General features: G+C 40.2%; 1 protein-coding gene across 1 annotated transcript; it reads right to left on the bottom strand.

Moving 5' to 3' along the window:
• Positions 1-9,421: 9,421 nt before the first annotated feature.
• Positions 9,422-13,263, bottom strand: PTTG1 (PTTG1 regulator of sister chromatid separation, securin). The gene is made up of 5 exons (XM_063123276.1): positions 13,143-13,263; positions 12,088-12,260; positions 10,236-10,326; positions 9,777-9,926; positions 9,422-9,503 (listed from the first exon to the last, which is right to left on the bottom strand). The coding sequence occupies exons 1-5, from the start codon at positions 13,231-13,233 to the stop codon at positions 9,430-9,432; spliced, it is 579 nt and encodes a 192-aa protein (XP_062979346.1). The 5' UTR covers positions 13,234-13,263; the 3' UTR covers positions 9,422-9,429.
• Between the last annotated feature and the right edge of the window lie 1,232 nt (positions 13,264-14,495).

Raw genomic sequence — 14,495 nt, 5'->3', positions numbered from 1 at the left:
TCCTAAGACTAGCTGTGGTCTAAATTTCCATGCATTAACTAACTACAACACTGCCCCCTTCCAGTAACTTATTTATTGTGAACCGCCCAGAGAGCTTCGGCTATTGGGCGGTATAAAAATGTAATAAATAAATAAATAAACAAGGTTGCAATATTCCTAAAAACCACAGGGGACTTAAATTTATTACCTGTGAGAGATGTGTAGTGAAGAAAAGTACTACGTTACTTAAATGCAAAAATCAAAAATGATTTGAGTTATGCAGCACAAAATTGGGCCAAATACAGTCTCACTTATATTTAAAAGCAACTTTCCTCATCACCATTAAAAATGTATGACGACCAAGATATTCCTTGGTTCACTTGTCTGACACTGTCGATGCTTTTTTAATTTCCTGCTGAAATACAGTACGGACAAATGATCATGTCTCCAAGTCACATTCACCAAAATAGCATCTGCAGCACAAAGAGCTCAGGAAACAAATTGGGACAGAGATTGGAACTTTTCAATCAAGTGATCAAGAAACAACTTCAGAGGGCCACGAATGCATTTTTGAGAAAATAATAGTATTCACTGCTGGGCAATGACCCAAAAGATGCTGTCATTGCACAACAACTACACAAAAAGAAGGCATTTGGTATTCATATGACCGAAAGTAAAATCCCCATCTATAACAACTTACGAAAACTTCATTGCTTAAAACATATTTCAGTCCTCAAGGACATTTTTTGTCCTTAGCTTGCCACTTCTCCGGTGTCTTATCCAAATGGGCTTGCGGTATTGGATTGAAAAATACCATAAACACACTCTGTACTTGTCTTCAATAACATTTTTTCTCTTTTGAGCTTAAAATAAGGGTACAACTGCAATAAGCATTTTCATTTGAAATACGCCACTTCATTTAATTTTATATCCTGTTCTCCAGATGAACTTGCATAACCAGGGCCCCATGCAAGTACAGGCAGGTCTTGGCAATTAGTGGGCAGCCTTTGTGCTTTTCCCCACTGTCCATAATCGTGCTTTTCCTTCTGTTTTTAGTCTACAAAATTGGTGTATAGCAGCCTCTGCAGGTGTGCATTGAACAAAAGACTAAAAAAAAATGAATTGAAAAGCGAAGGGAAAGGCCAAGGCCTTAAAAGATACCAGAAAAATGCATAGCTGAAAAGTTGGTAAGTGATTTTATTTTGGTTGAGGGGGAAGGACCTAAAGATTACAAATAATGGGATACTTATCCAAAACAATGTTGGATAAAGAACAGGTTTTTGTGAAGTCCAATCAGTTGGCTTGGCTAGATTATATATATAAAGATATGACTGACTCACTTAGGTTTTGAGCATTGGTAAAGGAAAGTTTATTCCAGCAGGCTTTTGTCTGCAAGATATCTACTTTTTTATGTAAATGTTATGTTTTATCTGTAGTTTCTGCTTTCATCGTATTTTAATGTTTTTTCATTGTCGTATTTTTTTGACATTGTGAATTTCCATGGTTGTAAGCCGCCCTGAATAGTGCATACACACTGCAAGATCAGAATAGATTTATATAAATAAAAATAAAAATCTCTGAGGTTGCATTCCTAAATACTGTTTTTAACTTTTGTAAACCGCCCAGAGAGCTTCGGTTATCGGGCGGTATATAAATGCAATAAGATAAATAAATACACTTATGAGGAAGTAAGCCAACTTACCTCTAAGTTAACATGTTCAGGATTTTATTGTTAGGGATTCTTCACCCTTTTCCATTTTAAATCATTCCCTTCACTTCCTACCTGGATTAATTTTCCTATCTAGACTTTGCTGAGCTAGGATAAAGCTTGAAATGCGAGGTGAAACCTGTTAAACTGGTTTGGTGGGAGATCATAGTCAGAGCAGAACCTGCTATGCAGAAGAGTGCCTTAGTAGGTAACTATGTGCCCTACTTTACTGAGGACAATCCTCTATTTGAAAGCATCCTGTATCTGAAGGGCTGTCCAGTGCAAGTCTGGTTTACAGGTCAAAAACCATAAGAAAAGAGAACAGAACAGGGGCCTTGAAGTTGCCCATCAACACTTGGTACCCAAGTCACCTGGGACCAATCTTCCCCACTATGGTGTGATATACTGGATTCAAGCCCCACCCCCTGGAGGAATCCCCTTGCTGCTATCTCCCATACACACCAGCAGCAGAACTCCTGCTGTTACATCTGATCAGAGCAGAGGTGGCAGCAGGGATGAAGGGTAGCCTGGATGTTGAGACTCACCAATGCTAGGGAGACTGCCCACACTCCCCCCATGTGGGCAATTCCAACATCCCTTATTCCTACTGCTATCTCCAACCTCAGACCAAAGATAGCAATGTGTGTGTGCAGCAGCCTGGGTCCCATTCTGTGTTGGGAGGAAGCACAGTGCCTTCTTCCAGAAAGAAAAAAGGAGGGTGATGTGGGCCACATCACCTGACCTCAACCAGCCCACAATAGGTCTGGTAGGCAGCAGTTCAGCCCCACCACCACCACCAAACAGTTCTGAAGCCCTGGGTAGACACTTCAATGCCTGACAGAAGCCCACTACTTCTGTCCTTTATATGTTCTCGGATATTTATCCATGGCCTCTAAAAACAGCCTTCATGGCAGTGAAAAACTGCAGAAATGGAAACAGAGTGATTGAGGCCGCCTAAACGTCTGTTTGAAGGAGGAGGCAGCTCAATGATTGCCCAGAAGGCCAGCCAATCAGCACTGTGCACAGCCCTGCTCCGAGAATAGGAGGGGAACTGGCTTCGTAATTAACATCAAGGGCTAGCTGCAAACCGGAAAAGCAGAGCTCAGTCTTGGAAGAAGACGGGACATACATTTATGCAGTTCCACCACTGGAACTGCATCTATGCAAACCAAAAGTATTAAACCAGACACATGAGTGTGATGTATAAGACTCAGAAAGCAACTATTTTACAGTGCGTACACTCTACATGGTCATATAGGACTAAGTGTTAGAGATTCTTAGACTACAGATGAGCATATATATTTACACATGGTACACACCAGAGGTTTCCAGTTAGGTTTTGTGACTTGCTATTCCTTGGATTGCACCAGAAGCCACTGTCAGAGATCTCCAGATTTTCATGAGTGTGGCTTGCCAGCTGGCAGAGGAGAAGGTGAACATAGCCCCACTACCAAGCTTTCTAGATCTTAATATTCATCAATTGTACACTTGCTGGACCTAGGCGGATGAATGTTGATGTCTCTTCCAAATCATTCCCATTGCCCTCTGTCCATTCAATAGCTTCTTTACCAAAAGATTGTCCTGCATCATTTGCTACCATGAGGGAAACCAATGTAATATCACCTCAGCCTTTACAAGAGCCAGATGGAAGCACAGCTGACCCAACAGGGTGTGAAAAGATAATCTACTTTCCTAAATACATTTTTCCCTGCCTGCCACCCCACCCGGTTTTCCACCAGTTCTTTAAAATTGACAACTTAAAAGCCTTATTACAGAAGCAAGCATACCTACAGGACAGCTGCTGTCATAGGCAAATCATCCCTTAAAATGTAATTGCTTTACAAACCAGTATAATAAAATATTTCCAGGAGCTGGTACGTCAAGGGTCTGAATACTGTTCATCCATCCTTAAGTTTTCTTGATTATATGCTTAATGGCAAATTAACTTAATGGCCCCAAAAGCTAAGTTAATGACATGTTAAATTTTTAGCACTTTCTTTGTCATCACACATCCTTATATTTAAAGGGGTTATCATTACTACCTTGATTTCTGGATATAATTTCCAAGGGTTTTTCAGCTAGTGAACACAGCATATGGGATATTTTAATTGAAATTACTTTTAACTAATCAGCATATATATTGCTCTTTGAGAACATAATGTAAAATCCAGATACTATTCAATGAATTCATCGCAGGGAGTAATTAGTTAGAAATTATAGTGACCTTGAAATAGTGTAGTGACACTTCATGCAGAACACAGGCAAATTCTTGCTACAAAAGCCAGCTGTATGTGGCTTTTGTGCAGGTCAATACAATAAGGGATTGCAAAAGATTTTTCAGAATACATCTGAGCTGCATCAATGATTAAAGTGTATAGTCCTCACATTTGGGGAAAGAAATATCCCAAATATGATGGTAACATATGAAATAAAGCAGGACAATGGACTGTAAACACAACAACCTCTGTAGACTTTATAACTTAGCTGTATTGGGAAATAAAATATGTCATGAAGTACACTTATTTAAATAAATGTACTTCATGACATATATAATTTAGCAATATTAGAGGGGGACTAAGGCCTATAGAAGATTCTGCATTTACAGTTCATTATCCTGCATTCTCATATTTATTTAACACATTTGTATTTCACCCTTCACCCAACAGATTCCAGAATGATGAACAGCAGCCATAACATTAATGATAAAGTGAGGCAGCATCTAAAAGCATAAAAGCAGTCTAGGGCATTTCTCAATTTAAAATGACCAAGAAAATAAAAATGTCTTTCTTTGGTGCCAAAATTGTAATGTAGGTGCAAGGCACATCACTTTATAATCCAGCAAACATCATGAAAAATGCATGCGATTGAAGTTTGAAATAATTGCAGAAGAATTTATTTTTGAGACAACAATCAGACTTGCTTAAGAAATAACATACTAAAAATGGCAGTGCCCAGCTTGATGCAAAATGGATTGGTTTTTTCATCCCAGGATTTCAGGCTAGCTTTATCAGAGTGGGTAGAGAAAACCACTACAGAGACCTTATGGGGTCTTTAAAGACCTAGAGTGGTTGCTCAACCTCTTTGAAGGGTCTGTCCTGGGTTGAAGACAGAATCCTTATAGCCAGGCACCAGCAACCCTGTCCTCTGAGCTTCCAACCAATGTTGGTTCTACACAACATATCCAGGTGGACAAAGCAGAGACCGAGAATAATTCCTCTCAGCTCATTCACTCAGGTAATGCATGCCAGGTTGGCCCCTTCATCAACTATTAAATCACGTATCGTAGGACACTCGCAGACTGACCTGTAGAGGGTGCAGTTCTCAAATATCCAACCACCCTTCCTGTCACATTGCCTGATCTAACCCTCAGCACCATACTTCCCTTTTGCCATTAATACTGTAATGGCCCTACCCTTCCAGTAGGCTCATTCCCTAGGCGCATATGATAAATCTAAAAATAAGCAGAGTAGCCAATATAGCAAATTCATAAAATAAAAACTGTTTAAAATTGCCAGTCCATCCAAATCAACAGGCAAGATGTCAAATGAGTTAGTGAAGTGCAGGCAGCATAAGTAGGAAATATAGGACAGTGTCTTATGGCAGTCCTATGTAGACAAGGCCTATTCACTTCAATGGGTCTACTTTGTGTAGGAGAACCATTGGATACTACCCACTGTATTATTAATCTTACTACCATTTTTTATATAAAAAAATCCTTTTATTGTGAATTTAACAAAACAAAATGAATTGTGAAAAAGAAAAAGAAACATTACCTACATAAGAATGTCTTTTTTTAATTCATAAAAAAGGGAGAGAGAATTATGCATAGGTTTCAAGAAAAGCAGATCAAATATCCATGTATTTATCCACTCACAAGTGCCGTCTCTATAACACCCATTCAAATGTTGACAGCATTGTTAAATCCTCAGTCTATTGCATTATGGGAGGTGAGCACTTATACTTCTAATGTAATAATATAAGTCTTTTAGCTGTCATAAGGCCTCTAAAAATCTTACTACTAGCATAAACGTAGGGTTCAGAGGTCTAAGAGTGTGTGTTTGCCAGCCGATGTACACAGAATATATAACCTAACAAGTGTCCATACACTTTAATGCTAAAAGGCTCCTATGCAGTTTTAGGGGGGGAACGAATCATGCATAAAATTGCATCCTAGGGCTGCAATCCAATACGCTTACTTAGGAATAAGTCCCACTGAACTCTAGGGCTTACTTCTGAGTAGACATATGGAGGGTTACACTAAGTACCTTGGGAGTAATAATGCGAAAAAAACCTGTATAAACTAACACTATTGGACGAGCTTCGGCTATTGGGCAGTATAGAAACACAATAAATAAATAAATGCAGCTAAATTACTTACCACTTATTAAAAGAATCAAAAAAAATCAAGGACTGATCCAAGTTATCACTTTCTTTATTGGGTAGAACTGCAGTGATAAAATGGTCCACTTGCCAAAGCTCATGTCTTTATTTCAAGTGCTTCACATTCTACTCCCTTCATAAACCTGCACTGCTTATAAGTCAATGAACACTCCGGATTCATGTTTGTGTTATAAACTATACAACAATAATTACAACTCCACTCCATTCTCGAACATGGAAAGGAAGCCTATAGAACTAGAAATCATGGTTTAAACTATTCCACAGAGCTAACTGCTTTGGATAAAAAGGTTCAAGTATTCTCAATAGAGGACAAATCTACTTTAAGGAAAGCAGCTTTTTAAAGAAGGAATGAGTGGGTTCTCACTCCAACTTGCACATTACCACCAGCTGGCTGCACAGCATGTTTATTACCTAGCTCACGTTAAGTACATTCAATTATGGTGCACATTCCTGAGTAATGGAAGTGATAGGAGTGTGTGACCGTAGCCATTTGGGAAGCAATAAGCTTTACAGAAGGTTTTCATATTTTTGTATGCACCCACTAGGTATATAGAATTTGTGAGCATGATCCAGCCCATTAATACTACATACATGACCCTCTGTACCAGGCACAATGCTTTTCCCCTCCAATGTTATACAAAAGGTCAATTTCATTCAGGTCAATTGCCACAATACTTTTCATGAAGTGACACTATATTCCTCTGTCACATATATCATTTATGCCAAATGTAGCCAAGCACTACATGTTACAATTCTGGATCAACCGATAAGCAGGCGATGCAATGTGCATGATACAACATGCCAAAACAGAACAAATGACATCGGTAGCACATCCAGTTTATAAATTTAAAATTTATAGGTTTCTCTATATATAGATGGAGCTATAAACTTAAAATGTATACATGTATAAATTTGACATGCTACTGAGGATCATTTGTAATGTTTTGGAGTGCTATAATTCTGTAACTTCTGACACCCACACATACACCTTTTATCATCCCATCCAAAGGAACTATCCCTATGGCTCAGAGATGGGCAACATGTGGCACTCCAGATATTTTGGCCTATAAGTTGCCAGTTCCTGTTATAGCTTTAAGCCTGTAATACTAGGACCATATAATACTCAAGCCCCGTAATACTAGAAGCTGGGGTCATCGCATGAAGTTTACCGGTGGGGGATTCAGGACAGATAAAAGGAAGTATGGCACATAGTAAAACTATGGAATTCACTACCATAAGATGTGGTGATAGCCACACATTTGGATGGCTTTAAGAGGGGGTTGGACAAATTCTTGGTGAAGGCTATCAATGGCTACTAGTCCTGCTACCTCCAGTATAGAGGCAGTAAGCCTATATGCAACAGTTGCTGGGGAACATGGGTATTGCACCATGTCCTGCTTGTGGGTCCCTAATCAACAGCTGGTTGGCCACTGTGGGAACAGAGTGCTGGACTAGATGGACCCTTGGTCTGATCTAACTAGGCCCTTACGTTCTTGCTGTGGAAAACTATATTACAAGATCATCAGCCACTTTCCATAACTCCATTTATATAGTGCAAGCTAGAGTTAGCAATAATGCCACTGGATAGCATGGTTTTCCATGCTTCTTGGCTCTAGCATGTGGATTCTCCCACAACAGCCACAAGGTGTTGTTTTCTTTAAGGTATTTTTATCCCACTCCGCAGACAAAAAGCCTGCTGGAGCAGCTTATAGGTAATCAATCGAAAGAGAGTCCCTGCTGTTTAGACTTAGAATCTTAAAAAGGCAACACACAAGGAAAAAGGAAGAGAGAGGGAAGAGGGGGGAAATTAAGTATTTTAACTGAACGGCCCTACTTCCCCCTCTCATCTCCCGCAACTGGAATGGTTGCTGGGGTGACCATTCTATATAGTTCGGAATGCTCAAGGTGAAAATCTTCATGAACAGCTGCTTTAAGGTGTACATAGATGGGCTGTTTACAGGGGGTAGGAATTCTTTTACCTTGTTAACTATAACCGTGATGCCTGGGTCAAAGCTGGTAATGTGTATTCAACTGAAATATGCATCAAACCCGATTAGGGACTTTCACTCTTGGTCTGCTCCATAATACTTAGTTTTATGGGCATCAGAATGCTTCCATTTTGTTACTGTGATGTTGCTCTGAAGGAAGCAATATCAGGTTTCTACCCAATTCAGCACAGCCATGGCAAATGACAGCTGCCCATCAACCCAGTTAAGATGAACTTTACACAATGATGCTTCAGTGTGCATCCAGCCCTATTTGGAGAGTGATGTGGTAAATCAAGATGGCTACATGATAGTACCATGTAACCATCCGAGAAGCCACTGAGGCAGATTGCAACTTGCTGCGAACCAAAAAAACTGTCTCCAATCACCATTGCTGGCAAGCCCTGCCTCAGTGTGGAAAAGGGAGAACAAGTCTCCGGATGTAGGAGAATAAAGAATAAAACCTTATTTTCCTACAGCTTGGGACTTGTTCTTTTGTTCTTCACTTTTGTCTGGACCTGGCTCAGACTCAGGGCCTTGCTAGACCTACCTGTTAATCCGGTGGGGAGTAGGGGTGAGCCCACGCTGAAGCTAGCGCGGGCCATCACCCCAGTCTACACGTGACACACGACGGGGTAAGGGAAAGCCCCGCCGCGTCGGCCATTTTAAAAAAAACTTAAAGGGGCCATGTGCGCAGGAGCGCACCAACGATAAAGTAGGTCTTTTTTTAAAAAAAAGGGTTCCCTGCTCCCCCCTGCCCAGATTCCCCCCCCCCCCAGCCTGCTATGTCCGATTCCCCTGCCCTTTTCCTAGGAGATACTGGCTATGCAATCCTATCCAGGAGGAAGTTTGATATTGCAGAGGACTTCTAAACCAAGGTTTTAAATTTATCCAGAATTCCTGGTGCTCTTCTTTACCAGGGGAAAAAGTATCTAAACATGGACCCGGAGGGACTCTTAAGGATGCTTACTCCAAAATAGGCATGTATTAGCTTGTAGCCTTGGTCAACCAGTGGTAGAGAAGCTATGTTGTGGCTACATAAACCTGGGGATCTGGGTATAACAAATGAGTTCTCATAAGAAGTGTGCAATGGCAAACCTCCAGTTTAATTAGCAATTTAAGAATGGAAATGCTCTGAAGCTTAGACCTTTGCTACACCCAGACTGAAAATTAGTTGGCAATGAGACTGAACTTGCCATTCTGATCAGCAGTATGGCAGTCTTCTACAATACATTCTCCCCAGATCTCTAGTCTCTGTTCAACAGTTCAAAGTGGAGTACAATGACACAATCTTTATTATAGAACGGATACAACTTGTTTAGAATTCAGTTTTTAAAAATAACAGCGGTTAACATATTACAAAAGAGGGGGAAGATCAATTATAATTTCATCTAAAGTAGCCAGGAAGTCTTTAGTTGATTGCAGAGTATCTGGAAGAGCAATCAAACAAAACAGAACAAAAAATCAGTTCTCTCAAGTCAGTTACAATCTTTGGATTGATTGAGCCCCAGTATCAATTTTCTTTCAACATCCAATGTATTTGTGCCCATAGTCAATCAAGTTTTAGGCTGCTATTACTAGGCAACCACCAAGTTAATTTTGAGTTCTCCCAATACTTGCTTCATTCAATCTCACTCTAGGCCTTTTTAGGGGAACATTACAACCACCCACTTTGCTTCAATGCTGATCAAGACTTTACTTACCGTAGCCCCATGAAACTGAAGGCTGTTTTACAGGAACAGAAATTGTGCTTGCAAATCTGTCAGATCCACTTTCAAATGTCATAAGAGGGACACCAGTCAGCGACAAATGGCTCAACCTGTGCTTCTCAGGTACCTCAAAACTCTCAAATTCTGTTCAGAGAAAATATCATTTAGCGACACTTTTTATTCCATCTTAGATGCATGGGGGCTGTGATAAATTTAAATCTAGCACTACTTAAGTCTAATCTACAAGTGTTACTTCAACTTTTTACCTGATAACTTCATTAATGTTGATATAGCAGAGATGTTCAGTTTACTACACACAGTTTAACATTCCAGCAATATCATATGTTATTGTCTAAATGTTTTATAACTGTGTATTGATTATGCCACCTAGAATAAACTAGCTAGCATCTCTATTTTGCCAAGAAAACTGAAAATATCATTGTTAAGTATTACCCAGAGGATTATAGTGAAACAGATTCTCCTTTTCTGGACAGTCTTCTGTAACCATGCTGCAGCCTTCAACTCTGTTTGTATTCTCAGTAGCCTGAGGTAAAAATAATTAAAAAAACATTACACAACAAAGTCTGGAATTGTTCTGGCCTTGTCTGCTATTCCCTCCTGGCGTGCTGACTAGGCCAAAGTTGCCAGTAGATCAACTCCATTTGGCTCCTCCTCAATTAGCCATTCCTGCAGACCATTCTAAGGACTATATAGGTTTAAAAATTGATGCACAAGTTGCTTGTATCCTCTCCCTCCTTTTCCTTATATTGTGTACTTTAGATTGTAAGCTTGTGGTCAGGGACAGTCTTGTTTATTAAATACACTCCTCTGGGAGGCTTTTTGGCATGTTCCTGGTAATCCACATGGACCTATGGCCCAAATGGAGTCCACCATGAGAAGAGCCTTCAGTGTGGTGGCCCCCTTTCTATGGAACTCCCTGCCTTTGGACATCAGGCAGGCGCCAACATTGTGCTGCTTCCAGCACCTCCTGAAAACATCTTTATTTCAGGAAGCCTTCCTTGACTGGCTGGTCACATATTTATCAAAATTCAGTTTCTTTTAAAAATAAAAATAGTAATAATTTTAACTTCTTGTTTTATTTTTATCCCATTTTGTATGTTTTATTGTTCACCACTCCAGAACCTGTCTGGTTATGGAGCCGCATATAAATGTTATAAAGAAAGAAAGAAAGAAAGAAAGAAAGAAAGCAGAGTAAAAACAAACCGAGTTCCCAATGTAAGCACACTGTGCTTCTGCGTAACTGGTAAAACATGCTAGTTTCTGGCCAGCTCTACCAGAAAAACAGCAGCCTGTCCTCCAAGAAACTATAGTCAGGTCACAGAGGGAAGATGTTGCCCTAGCACTACAGTCACTTATGATCCTGGTGGGTATATTCCCTGAACACAGAAAAGCAACTGAATGTCTATGATACACATTCCAAGCAGGTACATTGTGCATTAGGCTACTCAAAAGTAAAAGGTGCAATTGCATGTTTAGATCAAGTATGGGCTACTTGTAGCCCTCCAGATGTTCTGTCCTATTTATTTATTAATAGCATTTTTATCTTTAGCCAATTAGGCTCCAAAGGGAAGGAACAAAGGTATGTCTTAAAGTAGTCCTTGCGCACAGGAGTCAGGATTACAATCTAAAACACACACAATACAAAAGGAAAGGGAATTGTTGAGGGAGGAGGAAAAAAGCAAATTCAGGCACTAAATCATTACTTGCAAAGTCAAAGGCAACAGTGAAAAGCGTCCTCTGCCTCTGATGGTGTCCTACAAATCCAGGCACAATGGAGGGATTCCTTATTGCTGCTTCCTCAGCAGAGATGGTTGGTAGCAACAGAGAGGATGATCTCAGCTGGAACCAGGCATGATAGAGGTGTGCCTGACTGCTGTTTCTCATTAACTACACTGATTACAGGTGATGGGAGTTATAGGCCAAAACATCTGGAGAGCTGTCCACCACTGATTGAGAGCCACCACCTAATATCATATCCCCACCATCATTAATAAAAACTTCCACTTCCCCTGTGACTATGCACAGAAGCAGACAATAATTGCCCTGTTTGCAAGAATACCACAATAAGGCATAGGCTCAAGATCACTTAAAAAGGATCATGCAACATCTCCCCAGAAAAGGGCAAGGTAGTATCTCCTTTCCTCAATTATAACTGAATTAAGGAGAGGGAAGTGAAACAAACACTCATGTCTGCAGCTGAACAAATTTGAGTTTAAAGACCAATCCTAGAAAATTTTGAAGGGGGAAAAAACAAGTAAGTTGCCTATTTATTCATTCTACTAACCTTTTCAGCAGAGATTAACTTTTTTCCTTCAGGGAATTGACCCTTTGTGGTTGCTAGGGGCCGATTCAAGCTGCCCAGAGCCTTCCTGACCAATTCGGATGCTGCTGGATTTACGTTAGCTGTCCTTTCACCAAGTGCTGTCTTAGAGTGAGACAGTTCAACAAAAGATTTTGCTGTGGAAAGAAATCAAGTCACCCAGCATGCTTGAAACCCAGTGTACCAAAACATTATTATTTAAGTAAATGGTTTTTCATAGGACATTATAGTAGGTCTCCAGACCTTGATACACTAACCTACAAGTTATAACCTTGCAAACAATTCAAGCAATATGGCAATTGCTACAAGCCCAGATTCATGATGCTACTCTACAGCAAGGCTATGCAGGAATAAGTACATCCATCACAGCCTTAATCAGATAGCAATCTCATGGGGAAGAAACATACACAAAAGTCCATGGCCTGCAACTCAATATCTTTTCATGAGCTACAAGGTGAGCAAGATTGTTTTCTGTGTAAGTAGAACTACCATGGGACAAAAAGTGTAGCCAGTTCTAGTTTTTCCTCCTGTTTTTCTTCCCAGCCTTCCAGTATACCCACAAGTATCTCAGCACTGGCCTCTGCTCTCAATGCTGCCATTTACACAGAGCCTCTTATTTACCCTGCTCTTTATTTTCCACCATTTCATGCTATTTGTACCTCCCTTCCTAAGACTTTTATTACATGCATTAATATCTCAGCAACCATGGAACACAAGGTGGTATTGACAGGATTCCCAAGCAGTCTCCCATCCAAGCATTGATCAGACTCAGACCTGCTTTGGTTCAGTAAAGTTGCTGGTGGTCTCAGGCCATATCTTGAGGTGCCACTAACTCTGGACTTCGAAGGTGGGAAGTGTTCTCCCATACATGGTTGACTATACCACAGGAGTTGGGTCATGAAGCTACTCAGCACTCAGAATGGTCAGTAATCCAAGTTCGTGAGTACTTTTAAAGTAATCCTTCTTATAAATACATTTCATTTGTACCAATTTTTAAGTTTGTATTAATGCAGACTCACAAGGTGCCGATAGCAGGCGCAGCCGATCCTTGGAAGTAGCAGTTGTGCCAGTTTCACTATTCTCTTTGTCTATGAAGATATGCGTTGCCATTTCTTTGGCATCAAATGACCACTAAAATAGATATCTGCAGTATTACTTTCTAGTTTCTTGCTTAGCCTTCTTTCATCAATACAGGACTGCAAGTACCACATTTCTACCTGAATTTCTCACTGGTAATACAAGTTACTTCTCTGGAAGCTTTCACAGCCATTAAGGTGGAGGAACTGCACAGCTTCTTTCAACTCTATGATCTGGGCTAACCAGCTGCTTTCACCTCAAATCCAAGGAAAAGCTACTCACTGAAGCTATTTAGAAAAATGCAACCTGGTGATGAAAGAGCAGCTTTATTAGAAAACCTTATGTTGATTGCAAACGCATCTGTTTCCTTTGACTTTCTTTGTACCAGCCTCATAATACTAGCATGGGGTGCACCTTTTTTGTTTGGTTGCTTTTACTCTTTTGTAAACTATGTCTGGATTTGTTTCAAATGAGAAGCAGCATACAAATGTTAATAATAGTTTGTTGACAATAAACTACTTTCAATGGTATCAACACAGCCATTTAAATATGCTCTGTGTCTTTAAACAAGCCAGTTTGCAGAAGTCTGAAGTAAATAAAGCAAAGCTGGTAGCTTTGACATGCACAGAGTTTCAAATTCTGAAACCATTGCTTTCATGCTGCTACATGCCATTAGCATGTCTCCTAAAGACAAGTGAACATCCTTCACTAGGAAACAGCAATATAGTAGAATGAACCCAAAAGCAGCTAGTTCAGTGTTTCTCTTCCACCTACATGTTTCATGATCATTTCACTATAGGGTGGCCAGATGAGAGAGTGGACGGAGCGCCTACATTTTTTAATAAGCACACCTACATTTTTCCGTAAGCACACCTACGGAAGCAGCAGCCAGGCACCTCTCCATCATTCCTGGATCCAACTCCAGCTGAGAGCACCCTCCCTCTTCTCCATCATGCCTTGCTATGTATGAGGATATGTAGGAGGCTATTAGAGGGAGAGGGAGCAGCTCCGAATTTTGCAAATAAGAATCTAGTGCCTGAAATAACTTTTTTCCTCTTCCCTCCCGTGTCATTTTTTTAAGACTGTAAGGTTGTGGACAGGGATTGTCTTAAGAAATATTTTTGTAAGCTACACTGGAAGCTTTTTTTGGCTAAAGGGCAAAATAATAAACAAATAAATAAATGTTGGAATTCCCTCTTCTACACAAACTATAAAAGGTTCAAGAGCCCAGCTTTTTACATTTGCCACTGTACTGCAACATAACCTCACAGACCTGACCCATTTATATGGATACC

Source organism: Elgaria multicarinata, chromosome 3 (assembly GCF_023053635.1).
Source record: "Elgaria multicarinata webbii isolate HBS135686 ecotype San Diego chromosome 3, rElgMul1.1.pri, whole genome shotgun sequence".
NCBI lineage: Eukaryota > Metazoa > Chordata > Lepidosauria > Squamata > Anguidae > Elgaria > Elgaria multicarinata.
The sequence above is the reverse complement of the archived record's forward strand: the minus strand, read 5'-3'. Positions and strand labels throughout refer to the sequence as shown.

Coding starts and splice junctions, on each gene's coding strand:
- PTTG1 (XM_063123276.1), bottom strand. CDS start 13,233: ATGGCAACGCATATCTTCATAGACAAAGAGAATAGTGAAACTGGCACA. Junction 10,327..12,087: donor AGTTAATCTCTGCTGAAAAG/GTTAGTAGAATG, acceptor TTTTTACCTCAG/GCTACTGAGAATACAAACAG. Junction 9,504..9,776: donor TTCAGTTTCATGGGGCTACG/GTAAGTAAAGTC, acceptor TTGCTCTTCCAG/ATACTCTGCAATCAACTAAA.